The 18,227-nt window shown below is 35.9% G+C and overlaps 1 protein-coding gene across 1 annotated transcript; it reads right to left on the bottom strand.

Annotated features, from left to right (window-relative positions):
• Window positions 1–8,741: 8,741 nt before the first annotated feature.
• LOC145104867 (uncharacterized) lies at window positions 8,742–12,945 on the bottom strand. Its single transcript, XM_079042032.1, has 7 exons — window positions 12,090–12,945; window positions 11,124–11,993; window positions 10,459–10,694; window positions 10,146–10,332; window positions 9,883–10,094; window positions 8,959–9,543; window positions 8,742–8,858 (listed from the first exon to the last, which is right to left on the bottom strand). The coding sequence occupies exons 1-7, from the start codon at window positions 12,943–12,945 to the stop codon at window positions 8,742–8,744; spliced, it is 3,063 nt and encodes a 1,020-aa protein (XP_078898158.1).
• Between the last annotated feature and the right edge of the window lie 5,282 nt (window positions 12,946–18,227).

Raw genomic sequence — 18,227 nt, 5'->3', positions numbered from 1 at the left:
AAATTAAACGAGTTTATGTCGATTTAAACTTACATTATTTATTATAAGTAAGAAAAGTTACTTATACATTTCGGTCTTTGAATTTAAGACTACATATACATTTTAAGGAAAATATTGGATTTTTCTAAAACAAATACTACTTTTACAAACGAAAGGCTTTTAATAATACCAAACAAAAGCTTATGAACTCACCAACCTTTGTGTTGACACTTTTTCAAACAACTTGTATTCTCAGGAAATCATTAAACAGGTAACCAAGTGCTTTTGAGGATGGGACGCTAAGGCGTCTACTATTTCATATTTTGTCAACATATTGTAATTGATTCGTAAACATGTAATTCATACAATGATGTAACTTTTTCAATTATATATATGTTGGTTGTGTTTGCTTGAATTACTATTACAATTGTTGTTATGATACTATACATGAAGTCCTCCACCCCCGGACATTTCCGCCATCCTTGGTTTGGGGGTGTGACAGATTGGTATCAGAGCACAGTTTATAGTGAATTAAGTATATCAAACGACATAAGATATACAAACTATAAACACAATTGGGACTAATAGTCTCTGATTTGTGCATTTTTCAAATAAATATACTTTTAGAAAATGAATGGTTTGTTATTAAAAGTATAAATACATGCATACATGCTCACATAGTGTCATAACTAGAAGAACATAAAGTAAAAGAAGAGGAGTTGTACATTATGGGTATGCCTTGGTATATGTAAATCAAGTCTGGGAAGGATATAGCCTGATCAACTATATCTGTCCGAGGAGTGACTTGCATATACTGGGGGATAGTCATAATGGGCAACAAATCTAACAACCTAACTACACCCTACAAGGAATACTTTAAGAATCGAATCTAAACACCTAAAAATACTATAGGAGTATTTGGTGATACTATAACCAACTTATGTGAAAACTAAAGACCTCTATTAGTAGGCCTATGATAACTGAGTGCATACGCCAAGGTTATACATAATTAAAGATATTATAGACTCAGAATCTATGACTATTGCTCTACTTCCTGTTCCTTGTTTGGTTGTGGACTTAGAGTAGAGTCATTTATTCGAAAGTCTATTCTATCTCAAATTATGTATAACTGATATGCACTACGTGATTATAGACGTAATTAATAAGGATCACCCCTATAAGTAATTATAGGATTAGGCGTCTATTAATTATCTCTTCTACCCCTATTCTCGCACGAGCAACATGATGTGTAAATTTTAACGCCCGTACAAAACCTACTTCTACCCACTACCATAACTCCGTCTCCAAGACGTTAACAAAAACACCAAGAATAGTTCACTAAAGTGCGAAATTATACATGTGTATATAAATGGTAAGAATATTTACTAAAAGGTTTATCAATGAAATAGGCATGTATTTTATTTCATTGAATCTCACTACTTGGTATTACAAACAATTTACAACTGGTAACTCTAAGATTCTTTAGGTATACCTCGAAGTTATGTGTAATTAAGAAATGGTTGACCTAGAAATGGTGAGTCCGCCTTAGGACATGTTCCTTGTTTGGTTGTGGACTTAGGGTAGACTCATTAGGATCAACAGTCTAATAAAATTTTAATTACACATAACTGGGGGCATGTCAAGTGAATCTTAGGAGTGGATCAGACATGGAACAAATCACAAGATTATAATCAAGTTATTCCTACTAAATTCATAAGTCTATTTATATAGACCTCTGGTATAGAGTCGTCGGCGTAGTCGTGTCGGCAATCTAGAATATGGCTATATACATAATACAAACTATAATACCCAAATTATACAAAATTTTCTGCATTAAAAATCAATAGACAAATACATAAAATGAAACTAAAAAGGGTATCAAACTATCAAGAGAAAAACACATACAATGTAGATTAACATCCACTAATTATAACAAAATGGCTAAGGATTGTTAAGTCCTCTCTTCTTATAAATAGCTTTGAAGCAAGCTTGCCTAAGCTTCTTTGTTCTTTCTGTCAATTCCATACCTGGCAATTTCTCCATCATCTTCTTGTGCCCTTCTAACGTCTCTATCTCCTCCTTTAATCCCAACTCCTAATTTTTTTTAAAGGTAGATGCAATATATTTTTCATGTGAGTTCACAAAATTTACAATGAGTTAAGTTTATATAAATATAAATCAGGAGATCGTAGTAAATCAATTGATTTGATGTGGCATATGCCTAGGACCTATGTTTAGTTATAAAGAAACTAACAATTAAAATTTTAGAAAATACCAAAACTACTTTGGTTACCAAGTGCATGAGTATTGTATAGAAGGTTATTATCATAATTTACCTTGGCATTTTCAATGAGGGATTGAAGGCTCTTAAGTTTTCTATGAGGCCATCTGTTTATGTTTAGCTCTCTGCATCTTTTCTTCAACACTGTTAAACTTATCCCTAGTTCCTTTGCTGCCATGATTATCGGCATCTCAAAGTACTTCTCTATCTCTTCAAACTCCAATGGTCTCAATCTCTTTGCCACCTTCCGGCCACCGTGATCAGTGGTGGCAGCACTAGAACTACATGTAGCCTCACCACCGGATTTACAGTCTTCACTGAAACTAACCAATGGTAAATTACCATCCTCCCAACAATCCCATAAGCTTATATCTTCAAGGGGATCAAAATCGTGAAACTTATTTCTAGAAATGATGTTTTGATCTTTGTTAAGTACTGTGGAAACGTTCTGATCGAGCACTTCATGCAATTTTTCCGACAACTCGTAATCATGATGGTTGAGCATGTCACCACTGCAAAAATCCAAAAACTCAAGATAATCAAATCCAACACGATGAAAGACTCTTTTTGATCACTACAAATCCAAACCATGTTTTGATCAATGTCGACAAAATCACTTTTCTGTGCGTAAGATGGTGTAATGAGTGACGTTTATATATACCTGAAAAGATCTTGATGATCAAAGTACTAAAACCAATCGAGGTCATCTATGGGGTTTTGATGATCTGCAGGTGGATCCATTTGTGAGGGAGAAGTTAAAAGTCACGGTAAGAATGTGATGATTTATATAAGTAAAGTGGGAGAAGTAATTAATAGCAAATTGTTGGGAATGCAACAAAACAAGTTAAGCACTTCTGAAAAATTGATAAATGATTTCGGTAACACTCGCGGAATATAAACTAGTGAAAATTACAAATGAAATTGAATATATATATAGTCTATGATGTTATGGTTATTGTGTATCTAACAAATGAAGAGAAAATGAATATATATATATTCTTTGAGCCGTAACCTTCTTCTTCAATTCACACACATATACGTATATGTTGCTGCAAATTATGACTTGTGTGCCTCATGCATTTAATGCATCACATGCCTACTGCATATTCTTGACTTTGAAGCTACGTACCAGTTTCCAATTTCCCCAGTAGCACAGTTTTCATTAGAAAGTACTCCAAGTCTTCACACATGAACCAGTTAGAAAGTACTCCAAGTCTTCACACATGAACCAGTTAGAAAGTACTCCAAGTCTTCACACATGCAAATTATGACTTGTGTGTCGCTATAGGTATGTCGTTGGCTCTTGTTAAAAACCTATAGCGACAACAAGTCATCGTAATAGATTAAACCTGTGGTGACGACAAGTCGTCGCTATAGGTAACTAATAAAACTTTATTTTTTTTAACCCCGAAAATATGATTGACAAAATCTATCCGACGAGACCCTCGTAATACCACTCGACGAAATCGAAGTTAACAAAAATCTCCACTTCGTGGAGGAACCAGTCAAAATCATGGATCGGGAAATCAAACGAACGAAACAAAGTCGTATTCCCATCGTGAAGGTCCGTTGGAACGCTAAACGAGGGCCTGAGTTCACCTGGGAACGCGAAGATCAAATGAAACAAAAATACCCACATCTTTTCCCAAACTCTTGATGTCCCAGTCAAATGCAAATTTCGGGACGAAATTCCTTCTAACGGGGGGATGATGTGACAACCGTCAAAATTGAGTCAAGTCAAAGTCAAATAAAGTCAACAAGTCAAAACCAATCGACTCAATTAACCCCTGTATATTAGGGTTTACACTATGTAATTACTGTACAATGCAATATCTTAATGAGAGAAACATCATTTGGAAAGTTCGTGTGTTGAATTTCCTAAATAAACATTGAACCAAAACGATAAAACATTATTGCACACTCATCGGGAGTGTGTACGACACTAAAACACGGTTTAACGGGGTTTACGAACCTTGCGTTGTGAAGCCGGACACTCAAATTAATCACAAACGAAACCTCTCTAAATCGTTTTCACTCTATCTCTTTCTATTTGAAATCTCTCCCAAATCTCTCCCAAATCTCTCTCAAAAGTTACTTTAACTTTTTGTAATCATTTGGGTCATATCGACCCTTAACCGGGTCAAAAATCGCTTGAAACGGGGTAAAAACGGGTAAAATAGCCTTAAGGACCTGGAACTGAAGCTTCAGGACCGAAGCCTCTCATCCGAGGCCTCGGATCCGAAGCTTCTCATCAGGACCGAAGCTGAAGCCTCTCAGGAGACCGAATCCGAAGCCATCAGACAGCAGCCTCGCATGCGAGGGTCCGAAGTCTCGGCCCCCATCCGAGAGGTCTCGCAGACGGCCCCTTTTTACCGGTTTTTCGACTACGACTTCGTTTTAACTCCGTTTTTCATTATTTTAACGTGGGATTTTCACCCAAAACTTTATTTTATAAACTAAGGCCCCAAAATATATAAATCTCCAGGGTTTTTATAAAAATGTATTAAAAGAATTGGTGGTTGGACTAATTATTGAGGGAATATTTGTTTTTCCTTATTTTATGACAAAAGCAAGCCACCACCACCTCACTCTATGATCAGCCACTCTCTCCCACTACTCCTTGTCACCTTAGTGGACCTTTACACCCTATCTCCAGCTCTTCCCACGTTCTAAGAGCTAGAGGATTGGTCCTCTCTCCTCATTCTCCTTAAAAGCCCTTTTATTCTACACTTAGCAACGAAGAACACTCTCCAAAATTCTCTCATCTTTTCTCTCAACTTCAAGAACTTCAAGGCTTTCTCCAGGGATTTCTTTCTTCAATTAGTAAGTATCTTCATCATTCACATAATTATTAAACTCCATTCTACTCAAATCATTGATATCTTACACAAATTCCATCTTATTCGGTGTTAGATTCTCGAATCATCAAGACATCTTCTTAGTGTTCTTGGGTTGAACACTTCCTCTATCTCACTTTCATCTACTGAAATCACATAAGGTGAGTTCATACCCCTACATTTACATGTTTTTCTTAAGTTTTAAGGGGGGAATACAAGTAAAATCATCAAGAACACAATTAAACTTTTTCTATCAGATTACATCAGAAAAGATGAACTTCGATCACGGACTGTTTTGGTCAACTTAAATATTTTAGTTTTCAAAACTGTTCCAGGTGCATGTAGTTCAAGCTCTTAGCTTTAAAATGGCTACTTGCACATCTCCATATGATGTTTCTACAATTTATGGTGATTTTTACAAAACTGCCTATCATTTCAGAGGCAAACCCGGACCAGTATGTGATTATGAACATTTTCACCTCTGTTAGAGATCACTAAAAATCATGATAAAATTTACGAACAAACTAGACTCATATTCCAAACTCTCAGAATTTACGGATTTGAATTTAGATCTTTGATGATTTTTCTATAAATTTTCTAAGAACAGTAACAGAAACTGTATACAACAAAAAGTTGCTGTCAATTTCATTTCACCTTGTAACATGTTGAGCAAGGTGTATATCTTTATGTGATTATATGTTATTGCAATATATAACATTTTATCTTAATATTTAGACACACATCAGTTTACAAATGGATTTGGACATATAAAATATAAAGAATAACAAGTGATTATAATCAAAGTACAACCGATACATTCAAACATTTAATAAACTATTTTGAATATAGTTTGCATACATTACTACGTACTACCCTTGGTTGATAAACTATAATAGGTATAGTTTATGATACATTACATAATACATACATTTAAAAAGGGTACATTTATACAAATGATATTTTCATTAAGCAAGGTACGGCCATACGGTACCAAGTTTTCATAACACGAAATTCCGTTAATGACTTTATGAAACATTACATAACACATACATTTAAAACGGGTACATTTATACAAATGATATTTTCATTAAGCAAGGTACGGCCATACGGTACCAAGTTTTCATTACACTACACGTAAATTCGTTAATGACTTATGTGAGACATTCGATTCAATTTATAATAACTCACATGTGGTATTAACAAACATAGAATTTACGGGGATTTCACTAAAATCAAACGAGTTTATGTCGATTTAAACTTGCATTGTTTTACTATAAGGAACGAACACTACTTGTACATTTCGGTCTTTGGGTTTTAAGACTACATTTACACATTAAGGAAAATATTGGATTTTCTGGAACGAACACTACTTTTACAAGAAAAGGCTTTAATAAACTCACATAAAGTATTAATGAATATTGGAATTTACGGGAACTTCATTAAAATTAAACGAGTTTATGTCGATTTAAACTTACATTATTTATTATAAGTAAGAAAAGTTACTTATACATTTCGGTCTTTGAATTTAAGACTACATATACATTTTAAGGAAAATATTGGATTTTTCTAAAACATATACTACTTTTACAAACGAAAGGCTTTTAATAATACCAAACAAAAGCTTATGAACTCACCAACCTTTGTGTTGACACTTTTTCAAACAACTTGTATTCTCAGGAAATCATTAAACAGGTAACCAAGTGCTTTTGAGGATGGGACGCTAAGGCGTCTACTATTTCATATTTTGTCAACATATTGTAATTGATTCGTAAACATGTAATTCATACAATGATGTAGCTTTTTCAATTATATATATGTTGGTTGTGTTTGCTTGAATTACTATTACAATTGTTGTTATGATACTATACATGAAGTCCTCCACCCCCGGACATTTCCGCCATCCTTGGTTTGGGGGTGTGACAGAAACAAATATTCTTCAAGGGGATCGTGGAGTTTTCGTGTGTACGTTTATGGAAATGATTGTTTCGGGGGTACCAGTGAAGATAGAAAAGCCAGTGAGAGAGGTGAGATTTATTTACAAAAAGACGATGGCGGATATTATTTGGGACACTATATAGTTTGATTGTTTTATTTTGCATCAACTTGTATTACTCTTTTTTAAATATTGTTTTTATGAAGTTTGTATAATTTTAAAATATGTTTTTAGGACTCGATTTCTTTTAAAAAATGGTTTTTATGATGTTTGTATAACCTTAAAATATGGTATTGTAAAGGACAAAGTCTTGAGTTGTCCAACCAACTATTATGCATGAAAACAGTGTTATTTCTGCAGTACTTATTTTTTATTATATTATAAATACGGTTTCATAAATAAGTTTTTACTATAAAATGATATTAAAATCAGTATCATTTCATCTACTATGTATCATTTATTCGTATATTTATCTGAAATATTTACCCTCATATATGCTCTCACAATGGGTTCAAAACCATGGAGCGCTGAGGAGGTCTTGGTTCTAACTCATGCATATATTAATGTCTACAAGAACAACAGGTTGAATGATACAATGTTTTGGACCCGTTTAACCAATACCCAAACAAACTTCAAATTAATGCATAAAACTTGAGATATGGAAGGAATGTACCATTGAAAATCTTGAATTTGTGATGTTTTCTTGAATTGTTCACTTCATCTTTAACCTCAAGAAAGCTTGAACTCTTCAATGGTGGAATGCACAATTGGAGATGAAGGCTTCCAATCTTCTTTCCAAAACGCCTCCCCAAGCTTGCTCTTGAAACCCTATACAAGAATTTTGAAACCCAATACAAGAATCAATACTAGGGTTTATGCAGAAAAATCTGATTTTTACAGAATAACGGAGGTATTCAACCTAGATGATGAATAAGATGAAGTTAGGAACACATAAAACATACCTTGGTACCTTAATCTCAGATTAATTGAAAGAAATCAAACCCTAGACTAGGGTTTGGAGGGTTTTCGGCCAAGAATGATAAGGAGGGGGAGCAAACGCACGATCGTGAGGGTTAGAGAACGAGAGAGAATACGAGCATGAGGTGCACGTGTTAACTAGTTAGGTAGACCCAAAATGCACGTCTATAGAGCCCATGATTTTCAGCCGTGCCAATTTTTTTATGCAACAATTTTGGACTTCGACACTCGACTCGAAACACACGGTCATGAAATTGGCCGTGTGCTTTTTTTATTTAGCCCATGCGTTTTTGATAATACTCGTGTGTGAATTTTTTATGTTGGAATTGAAAAGTCGATGCACGGTCCAACCCTAGGCCGTGCGTTTTTGTACCTTTGCCCATGCGTTTTCGAGTTTGCCCGTGCCAAAAAAAAATTTCTTTAAAAACCTTGAAGTCCAAACACGGGTAAAAAATTGGCCCGTGTGTTTTTTGGCTAGCCCATGCGATTTGTTTACACGCACATGCGTTTTCTTCTGTTAACCTAAAAAAAATCGTTTTTTTTTTCAAAACCAATTTTGCTCTCGACCCTTAGATAAGAAAATTGCATTGTGCGAAACCCTCGAAAAGACTAAAAAACATTGCAACACCGAAGAAATAAAGTAAAATAAAGAAAATGGAAAGAAATACTCCCGAGTTGCCTCTCGGTTAGCCGCCCTTGTTTCAAGTCTTTGGCTCGACTTTGCCCTTTAGATTCACTCAATGTAGTTCGGGCGTTCCAAGCTATCAACCTCTATGTCTTTCTCTTGGAAACCTTCATAAAAGACCTTTAACCTGGAACACTTTTCCAGTTTTGTTACTTTTAATCTCGACTGCACCATGATCAAATACATTAGTAACAATGAACGGTCCCTCCCACCGGGACCGTAACTTACCGGAAAATTGTTTAAGTCGAGATTCATAGAGTAGTACCTTTTGGCCAATCTCAAAGGTCTTACGGGAGAGGTACTTATCATGGAATGATTTGGTCTTGTCTTTGTAGATGCATGGGCTCTCGAATGCTTCATTTCTTATCTCATCCAACTCTTGAATCTCTAACTTTCGGTGGACACCCGCTTCATCAATCTTCATGTTTAGCTTTTTGACAGGCCAGAAAGCTTTGTGCTCCATCTCAACGGGAAGATGACAGGCTTTTCCAAACACGAGTCTATAAGGTGACATCTCAATTGGAGTTTTATATGCAGTACGATATGCCCAAAGAGCATCTTCTAGTCTCAAACTCCAATCTTTGCACTTTGTATTCACTGTCTTCTCAAGTATGGACTTGATTTCTCTGTTTGACACTTCAACTTGTCCATTTGTTTGAGGGTGATAAGTTGTGGACACCTGATGTTGGACTTCATACTTCTTGAGAACTGATCTGAGAGTTTTGTTGTAGAAGTGTGTGCCTCTATCACTGATCAATGCTTTTGGAGTTCCAAACCTACATAAGATGTTAGACTTGACAAAATCTACAACAACTTTAGCATCATCAGTTCTTGTTGCCTTTGCCTCTACCTATTTGGAAACATAATCAACAGCCAAAAGGATGTATAAGTTCCCAAAGGATGAAGGAAAATGACCCATAAAATCAATGCCCCATATATCAAATATTTCACAAACCAAGATGGGGGTCAAAGGCATTTGGTTTCGGGAACTCAGAGAACCAATCATTTGACATCTCTCACAACTTTTGCAAAAACTGTAAGAGTCATGAAAGAGTCGAGGCCAATAAAATCCACAGTCTAAAATTTTTCTAAAAGTTCTTTGAGGACTGAAATGCCCTCCACAAACATAACTATGACAAAAGTTGAGGATAGATTGTACCTCATGTTCTTCAACACATCTTCTTATTACCTGATCTGCACAATGTTTCCAAAGGTACGGTTGATAGGAGATTAGGTTGTCCTTCCCACTTTTATCTTTGATCTCAATATCAAACTCTTGTAAAAGCAACATCCACCATATTAACCTTGGCTTTAAATCTTTCTTGGTAAGTAAATGCTTTATAGTTGCATGGTCCGAATAGATGATCACTTTAGTTCCAAGGAGGTATTGTCGGAACTTCTCTAGTGCCAAAACAATAGCAAGCAACTCTTTTTATGTTGTGGTGTAGTTGCCTTGTGTACTATCAAGGGTCTTGTACGTGTAGTAGATGGCATGATGTGCTTGATCCACCTTTAGACCCAATCCCACCCCAGCAGTCGTGTTGCTCGCGTCACACATGATCTCAAACGAGAGATCCCAATTGGGTGGTTGGATGATTGGAGCGGAGGTGAGTAAATCCTTCAAACGATCAAAAGCATCCTTGCATGGTTGAGTAAACTCAAATTAAGCATCTTTTTGGAGTAGTTGACACATCGGCACTGTAATCTTTGAGAAATCTTTGATGAACCGCCGATAGAAACCTGCATGACCAAGAAATGAACAAACTTCCCGAACATTTTTCGGGCAAGGAAGACTCTTGATAACATCTATCTTGGCTTTGTCTACTTCCAAGCCTTTTTGGGACACAATATGACCTAAAATCAATCCTTTGTCCACCATGAAATGGCATTTTTCATAGTTAAGCACAAGATCTGTGTCAATGCACCTTTGTAGAATTTTTGTTAAATTGCTTAAACATTCATCAAAGGAGTTTCCATAAACTATGAAATCATCCATGAAGACTTCAATGATGTTTTCAACATATTAAAAAAAAATGATCACCATGCATCTCTGAAATGTTGTGGTTGCATTGCATAGACCAAAAGACATACGCCTATAAGCAAATGTGCCAAAGGGACAAGTGACGGTGGTTTTCTCTTGGTCTTTCGGGGCTATCGGAATTTGATGAAAACCCGAGAAACCATCTAAGCAACAGTAGTGAGATTTGCCCGCTAATATCTCTAACATTTGGTCAATGAATGGCAAGGGAAAATGGTATTTTCTCGTTGAGACATTCAACTTTCTATAGTCAATACAAACTCTCCACCCATTTTACACATGGGTTGGCACTAAATCTCCCTCGGAATTCTTGACAACTGTGACCCCAACTTTTTTCGGGACAACCTGAATGGGGCTCACCCATTTATTATTAGAGATGGGGTAGATCATACCTGCATCCAAAAGCTTCATGATTTCTTTCTTTACTACCTCCATCATGGGTGAGTTCAATCTTCTTTGTGCCTCTTGGGTTGGTTTGAAGTCTTCCTCCATGAGAATCTTATGCATACATAAGGAGGGACTCAGCCCCTTTATGTCAGCAATTGTCCACCCAATAGCCTTCTTATACTTTTTCAGCAAAGTCGCCAACTCATCTTCTTCTGCAACGAACAACTTGTTGGAGATTATAACATGCAAAGTCTTCTCGTCTCCAAGGTATGCATACTTCATATGATCTGGAAGAGTCTTCAATTCTAGATTAGGTGCATGCACAATAGAAGGAAGAAGTTTTGTATTAGAAATGGGCAATTTCACATTGGTATTATCATACCTCATTTTCTTCCTTTCTTCCATGAACTCCATAATTTCCAGCAACTCCTCATCAAGCTTGAAATTTGATGCAATCTCTTTGACTAAATTGTTATCAAAGTTATTGCTCAAAACTAACTCCAACAAATCATGGTTAGTCAAATCAAAGCACTTTTCAGTCAAAGGTTGGATCATATCAACAAAATTTACATAATGAACATCACTTGGGTACCTCATTGCTTCATAGATATTGAAGTTGATGACCTCCCCATCGAATTCCATGAACAATGTACCATTGTAGACATCAATTTTTGTTCTTGCTGTTTTTAAGCATGGTCTACCTAAAAGTATGGAACTCGAGGTTGGGTGGTCATCATCTCCCATATCAAGCACATAAAAATCAGCAAGAAAGACAAGTTCATTAACTTGCACTAGAACATCCTCTAACACACCTTTTTGGTGTACTATAGAACGATCTGCAAGTTGGATAATCATCCCCGTTTTTGTTAAAGTGTCTATGCCAATAGATTTCTAAACAGAATATGGTAAAATATTAATTAAAGCTCCTAAATCTAGCATTGCATGGGGGACATAAAGGTTTCCCAATTTACAAGGAACGATGAAAACACCTGGATACTTGCACTTTGGGGGCATCCTTTTCTGCAAAACTGCAGAAACATTTTCACTTACTTTCACTGTCTCATTATCTCGCAACTTCTTTTTAGATGTGCAAAGTTCCTTAAGGAACTTAGCATATCTGGGTACCTGTTTGATCGCGTGTAAGAGAGGGATGTTGACTTCAACTTTCTGGAACATTGCCATGATTTCAGTATCTTCTCTCTCTTTTTTGTTGTTGCTCAAATTGATGGAAAAGGTGGTGGTGTGATATTTTCTTCTTTCTTTTCCAACTTCTTTTTCTCCACCATTTTTTTCTTTCTTTTCATCTTTCTTTGGTGGTTCTTCTATCACCAACTCCTCTTCTTCTTCTTCTTCTTCTTTGGGCATCTTCGGGCCATCATATTTCCTTCCACTCCTCAAGCTAATTGCACAAGCATTGTGCTTTGGGTTCTTTTCGGTTTGAGGAGGCAACTTTCCTTGATTCTCTATTTTGCTCACCGATTGAGCAAGTTGTGCCATTTGGTGCTCAAGATTCTTGATATGTGCCTTGGTTTCTTCCTGAAAACTTTGAGTGCTAGTGGCAAGGCTTTTGACTATGTCTTCTAAGGACATGCTTGAGGATCCGACTTGTTGAGGAGGAGGTTGCGGTTGCCTCGGTTGGTAATTTTTTTGTGGAAATGGCGGCCTTGCTTGGTAATGTGGTGGTTGTCTTTGTTGATAGCCCATGTTTTGGTTGTTGTTCCACCCTTGATTTCCTCGGGGTTGATCATAAGTTCTTTGATTGTGCCCGGAATATCCTCCCATAGCATTTGCCTCTTCATCATCCTCTTCTTGCAATTGAGGACACATATCGGTCGGGTGTCCTACTTGAGTGCAAATACCACAAGGACGGGGTGTGGATTGCACACCTTTGTCTTTGGCAAGCATCATTACCACCTTAGTCAATGCGGATAGTTGAGCTTCAATTTGAGGAGTGTGCACCTATTTTATGCCTCAGGGTGCATCCGTGTACCAATCTTCATCTTGACTCGTATGCTTTGAATCCTCCGCCATGTTTTTTATGAGATCCCAAATCTCAGTTGGGGTCTTATTGGTCAAATATCCTCCAATTGAAGCATTAAGAAGTCTTATTTACCAAGGATTCATGCCTTCAATGAAGTATTGGAGGATTTGATACTCACTAATATCATGCTTTGGGCAACGGGCACAAAGCTTTTTGAACCTCTCCCAATATGTATGAAAGACTTCTCTCTTGTGTTGTTTGATCCCAATTATCTCTCTTCTTAGGGATGAGGTTTTCATTTATGGGAAGTATTTGTCTAAGAAGAGGCGTACAAGGTCTACCCATGTGTTGACCGTCCCCGGTGGAAGGTCATGAAGCTAATCTTTTTCCGAGTCTTGCACTGCAAAGGGGAATGCCCTAAGCTTGATTTGATCCTACGTGACATTGTGTGGTTTTATGCCAACACACACAACATGGAACTCTGTGAGAAATTTTTGGGGATCTTCATTTTCTAGGCCTCTAAAGGTTGGGAGTAAGTGGATGAGTCCAGATTTTAGTTCAAGGTTTGTGGCTGCCGGATATGTGATGCAAAGAGGTTGTTGAGTAACCTCTTGCTTCGCCCATTAGCGAAGGGTTTGTCCGGGTGGTGGATTTGGAGGACCTTGATTCCCTCCACGGTTGTCTTCCATGGTATGAGTAGGAATTGAGGTTTCTGCGGGTGTGGAGTTTGAGATGTTATGAGTAGGTGAAGTAGGTGGAGTGGTACTTTTCGATGAGGATGGTTGAGGTGAGAGTGAGAGGGTTTCTGTTTCAGTTTCTGATACACTTGAAAGGGGTATGTCCTCCCAAATGTTGATGACCGTAGGGGTAGATGATGAAGAAGTCCTGAAACCCGGTTGCCTTTTATGAAACTTGGCTTGCTTCCATAACCTCTTTGCAGTCTTCTCTATATCTGTGTCAACTAGCAATGGTGTACCTGTACGAAAAGATCTAGGAATAAACAATTAGTAACACCTTGTCCCCGACAATGGCGCCAATTTGTTAGGTGTGTTAAACCCAACAAATAATAGGGGTACAACAGACTACAAATACACTACTTTAATGCACTAAAAAGTAGTACAAGGCAAGCTGGGTCGAACCACAGACACAGGATAAAAGTCTATACCTCTTTGTGCAAGGTACTTTGATCACAAAAGGGGGGTTTTGTTTGCAAAAGTAAAATAATAAAATAATAGTCTACTTTAAAAACATGCAGAAAATGAAATAAACTTGTAAACAATTTGATTGAAGGGTTTTAGTTCTAGTTCTCAATGTTGTTGGTCAACTTGATTATGACTTGATGTAATTCATGATTGCTATTCTAACACTACAAATAAAATTACATTTAGTGGCACAAAGTTTTAGTAGCATTTTGTTTTTGTGCCACTATAGCCTACTTTTAGTGGCTCTTTTTTATGCCTTTATAACTTTTAATAGATATAGTGTCACTTTATATCTTATGACACTAATTTCTATATTTATTAGTGTGATAATAAATTGAAATGCCACCAAAACTTTCTATTTTGTAACATAGCAAAAAAAAATTCATCAAAATATTTGAAAACCCCAAAATATAAAACTTGAAAACCGCCTCTCTTTCCTTCCTAGCGGGAAAACAAAAAATGGGAACATAAAATCCCGCCTCAGAAATCCATCGATTCAGACTTTAGAACGAGTCTGCACACAGACTTTTCTTCTCCCTGCTCTGCCGCTCAATCGCTCCGACCTAGATGCGTATCAAAATAATGGAAGTCTTTGATTGAGAGCTCTGAGTTTATTGTTGCTCACAACGTCCGGTGCCACACTCATCCGCAACATCTGCTTGTATCGTATGAAGATACTGAAATCATCGTGTGCTGAAGTTATATTAATGATGAGACTTTCCCCCAATAGATGTCTGTTCTGACTCTTCCTCCTCCTTTGACCGTCGAAGAAATTGTTGTTGCAGACATAGTTGGTTGCTCTCGGGGCTTGGTGTGCTTGTGTGGTCGTGCTCCTAATTGGGATGACGTTTGGATTAGGATTGTTATGGATCTACTTTGGAACCCTTCGATTAGAAAATCGGTTATTGTTACTGTGCCTACTGGATCAAGTGGTTTAGATTTTAGGGTTTGTCCTGTGACCAATGACCCTAAGATTATGTCATTTAAATGCTCTTCTTGGAAAACCGATTATCATTGTGAAGAAGTTATGCTTTACAGCTTGAGCTCCGGGAAATCGATAACTCTATCCACCAATCTTCCCACTCAACCAATTCGGGTCTCTTCCACATGCTCTGTCCTCTTCGCCCTGCTCAACCCTAGATAGACTACACTCCTTCGTTTCAGTGTAAGTTTCTCTTCATCTCTATCATTTTTAATTATATTGATTTTTATCTGAATTAATCATATGAGGAAATTTATGTTTTGGGGTTTATATGTTTATTTAGAACAAGAGTCGAGGGATTTATGCAGTTTTAGAGAAGATGGGCATTCTGCAGTAGTCTGGGATTCCAAGATTGATACTTAAAGAGTCAAATACTAGAATGGAATCGATTAGATCGTGCTTTGGAATCCACAATGTGCTTTTGCTAAGGTTTTATCCATTTTTAAACCTCTTTTCCATAAATTCTTTATCATATAAATGAAGTAATTTAGTTCTTACTTTTTGGTTAGAATTTTTTACTGAATCGTACAAATTCATTGTTCTAGCTCATGACCAGGTCATTTCATTGTAGAATAATCAAGACCGTGAACTCCTGTTTACTGGAACTAAGGTTACCCTTTCCATCTATGTTGTTGCAATATCTATAGAGTTTATGAATCTTGTGAAAACTCGTGTGATTTGGGATAAAAAGATGGTGATATTGTAACTGATTATGCAATTTGGTAATTATGGTTCACTTGAGAAACATGGATTTTCAAAAAACAAAATATGGGTTGTTGATAAAGATCCTCCACCTTTTCCCACAAATGATTAAAATGGGGAATAGTTTGTTGATTTTCTACTAAAACCTTCTGAAGAAGATATGAAGTCTTGGCCTCATAGGTTTTACTTTGGGCTTTATCATTGTGAACTATATAATGAAGTAAAGCTTCTTTTTGTTTTAAGGTTAAAAATTGATTAAGATGATGCTTTTTCAGCATTGAACTTCAGCTTCTTTATCATGAGTTTACTACATAAAATAATTTGGATTGTTACTTTTATGTAGGTTTGCTTAGTGTTATTACACATGTTTATCTTTAGTTGATTGTATTGTAGGCTTGAAAGAGGTTCTCTAAGCTTGAGCAAACACGAAGATCTTGGTATCATTTTGGAAGGTAATATATCTTTTTACTTCAATATTTTCTATATTTTACATTAATGTGTGTCAAATTAGTTTGAAAGTTGTGTGTTATTTTGTGTCCTATGGTAGCAATTTGGTATATAAATGGTCACTGTGGTAGCAATTTGTTACAAAAGTAGTCCCTATAGTAGCAATATGTCACAAAAGTAGTCCCTATCAATCTTTTACAAAAATGGTCCATGTTGTAGCAACATGTTTTTGTCTTCTTCACTTCATTTACTGCTTTGCCGTTCTTCACTTCATATACTGTTTTGCCCGTTTTCACTTCATTTACAAAAAATGGTCCCTTTGATTGTTATATATATATATATATATATATATATATATATATATATATATATATATATATATATATATATTGATTGTTTCTTTTTTGTTTTTTTGTATCTAATTTTTAAAGCAGTTCAAAAGAAGGTTAGGCTTCATACCGTAAAATCTGCAACATGCCGACCCGGAAGATGAGTAGTGATTCAAAAATAGTAGTGACATTTAATAAGTTTGGGAAAGGAGTTTGAGAAGAAGGAAATGGACCAACACAATTTCTTGGGGGCACTTGTAATGATGGCTAACCTTGTTTGAATACAATATGAAGACCGGAGAAAGGTTTATATGCACATAATTTAGAAATATTAGCATTTTTAAGACGGTTGTGTTATAAACATATTGAGAATATTGTTTTTAGGCAAGTTTAAATTGATGTAATTATATTTTGTTTTTGTTTATTATAATAATTGTTCTATTATTATTTTATATTCCATTTAAAAAAAATTAGACCTAATTTATTAATATTTTTTGTATTAAAAAAGTGCCATTGAAAGTATGAAAATAATAATTATTTTTGTGATTAAATAGTGTCATCAAAATAGTGCCACTAAAACCTACAAGTGATTTAGTGGCATAATCAAAAAGTGACACTAAAACCCAATTAAGCTGCAACGGCACAACCAAAAAATGCCACTAAAGGTCTTTAGTGGCAGCTCTTTTAGTGGCACTTTTTTTGTGCCGCTGATTGCCTGAGGGGATTTTAGTGGCACTTTTTCGGTTTTTAGTGGCATTTTTTATGTGCCACTAAATGTCATTTTATTTGTAGTGTAAGTTGGTACTGAAAAATATTAACACGCTCTAATACCTCTCGCTTGTCAAATTATCTAACCAAAACATGCTCTTTAACTAGACCTAACTTTACTAATTCAACCTAAACACGCTCTTATATTGTATTGAAAAATTGCATTAAGTTTTGTACAAGCTTCCCAACAATGTTCATTTCTTCTCATACGCTTGGAAGTGTGAAAACATGTGATGTATGTTTTACAATAAGAAAACTTATTGTTTGTTACCAATTGTTAACTAGATAGAACGATTAGGTGCCCAAAAAGTTAATTAACTACACAAAAATTCAATTCATGAAAGTGGCCAATCAAACACAAATCAAATTCAAGGATTCTAGTTTAAACAAAAACATAATCACTAGAATAGAATCACAAATCAAACATCAAATCATATGCTTCAAGTCAAGCAATCAACATGTTTTGAACAAGAACTAGAAAGTAGGGTTTCTTAGACACACATGGCTAAGGACAAATCAATCAAAAAGAAAGATAGAATTGGAAATGTTTAATGCTTACAAAAGGAAATCAAAAGTGATTGTAATGATTTGTCTTCTCAAAAGCTCTAAGAAATCTCCCCAAAATTGCCCAAGATCGCCCAAAGTTGCTCCAAAAACCGTCTGTCTATGAAAATTGGAAACCTCCCATGTTTTATTAA

This window comes from Lactuca virosa, chromosome 4, assembly GCF_052849685.1.
Source record: "Lactuca virosa cultivar CGN04683 chromosome 4, Lactuca_virosa_CGN04683_v6, whole genome shotgun sequence".
In the NCBI taxonomy this organism is placed as follows: domain Eukaryota; kingdom Viridiplantae; phylum Streptophyta; class Magnoliopsida; order Asterales; family Asteraceae; genus Lactuca; species Lactuca virosa.
The sequence above is the reverse complement of the archived record's forward strand: the minus strand, read 5'-3'. Positions and strand labels throughout refer to the sequence as shown.

Bases quoted from the DNA above. Each gene is read 5' to 3' on its own strand.
- LOC145104867 (XM_079042032.1), bottom strand. From the start codon at position 12,945: ATGTGTCCTCAATTGCAAGAAGAGGATGATGAAGAGGCAAATGCTATG. The intron at 9,544-9,882 runs GTAATAAGAAGA...GTTTCCAAATAG, and splicing joins GGAAACATTGTGCAGATCAG to GTAGAGGCAAAGGCAACAAG. The intron at 8,859-8,958 runs GTACTACTCTAT...ATCATGGTGCAG, and splicing joins CCTTTGAGATTGGCCAAAAG to TCGAGATTAAAAGTAACAAA.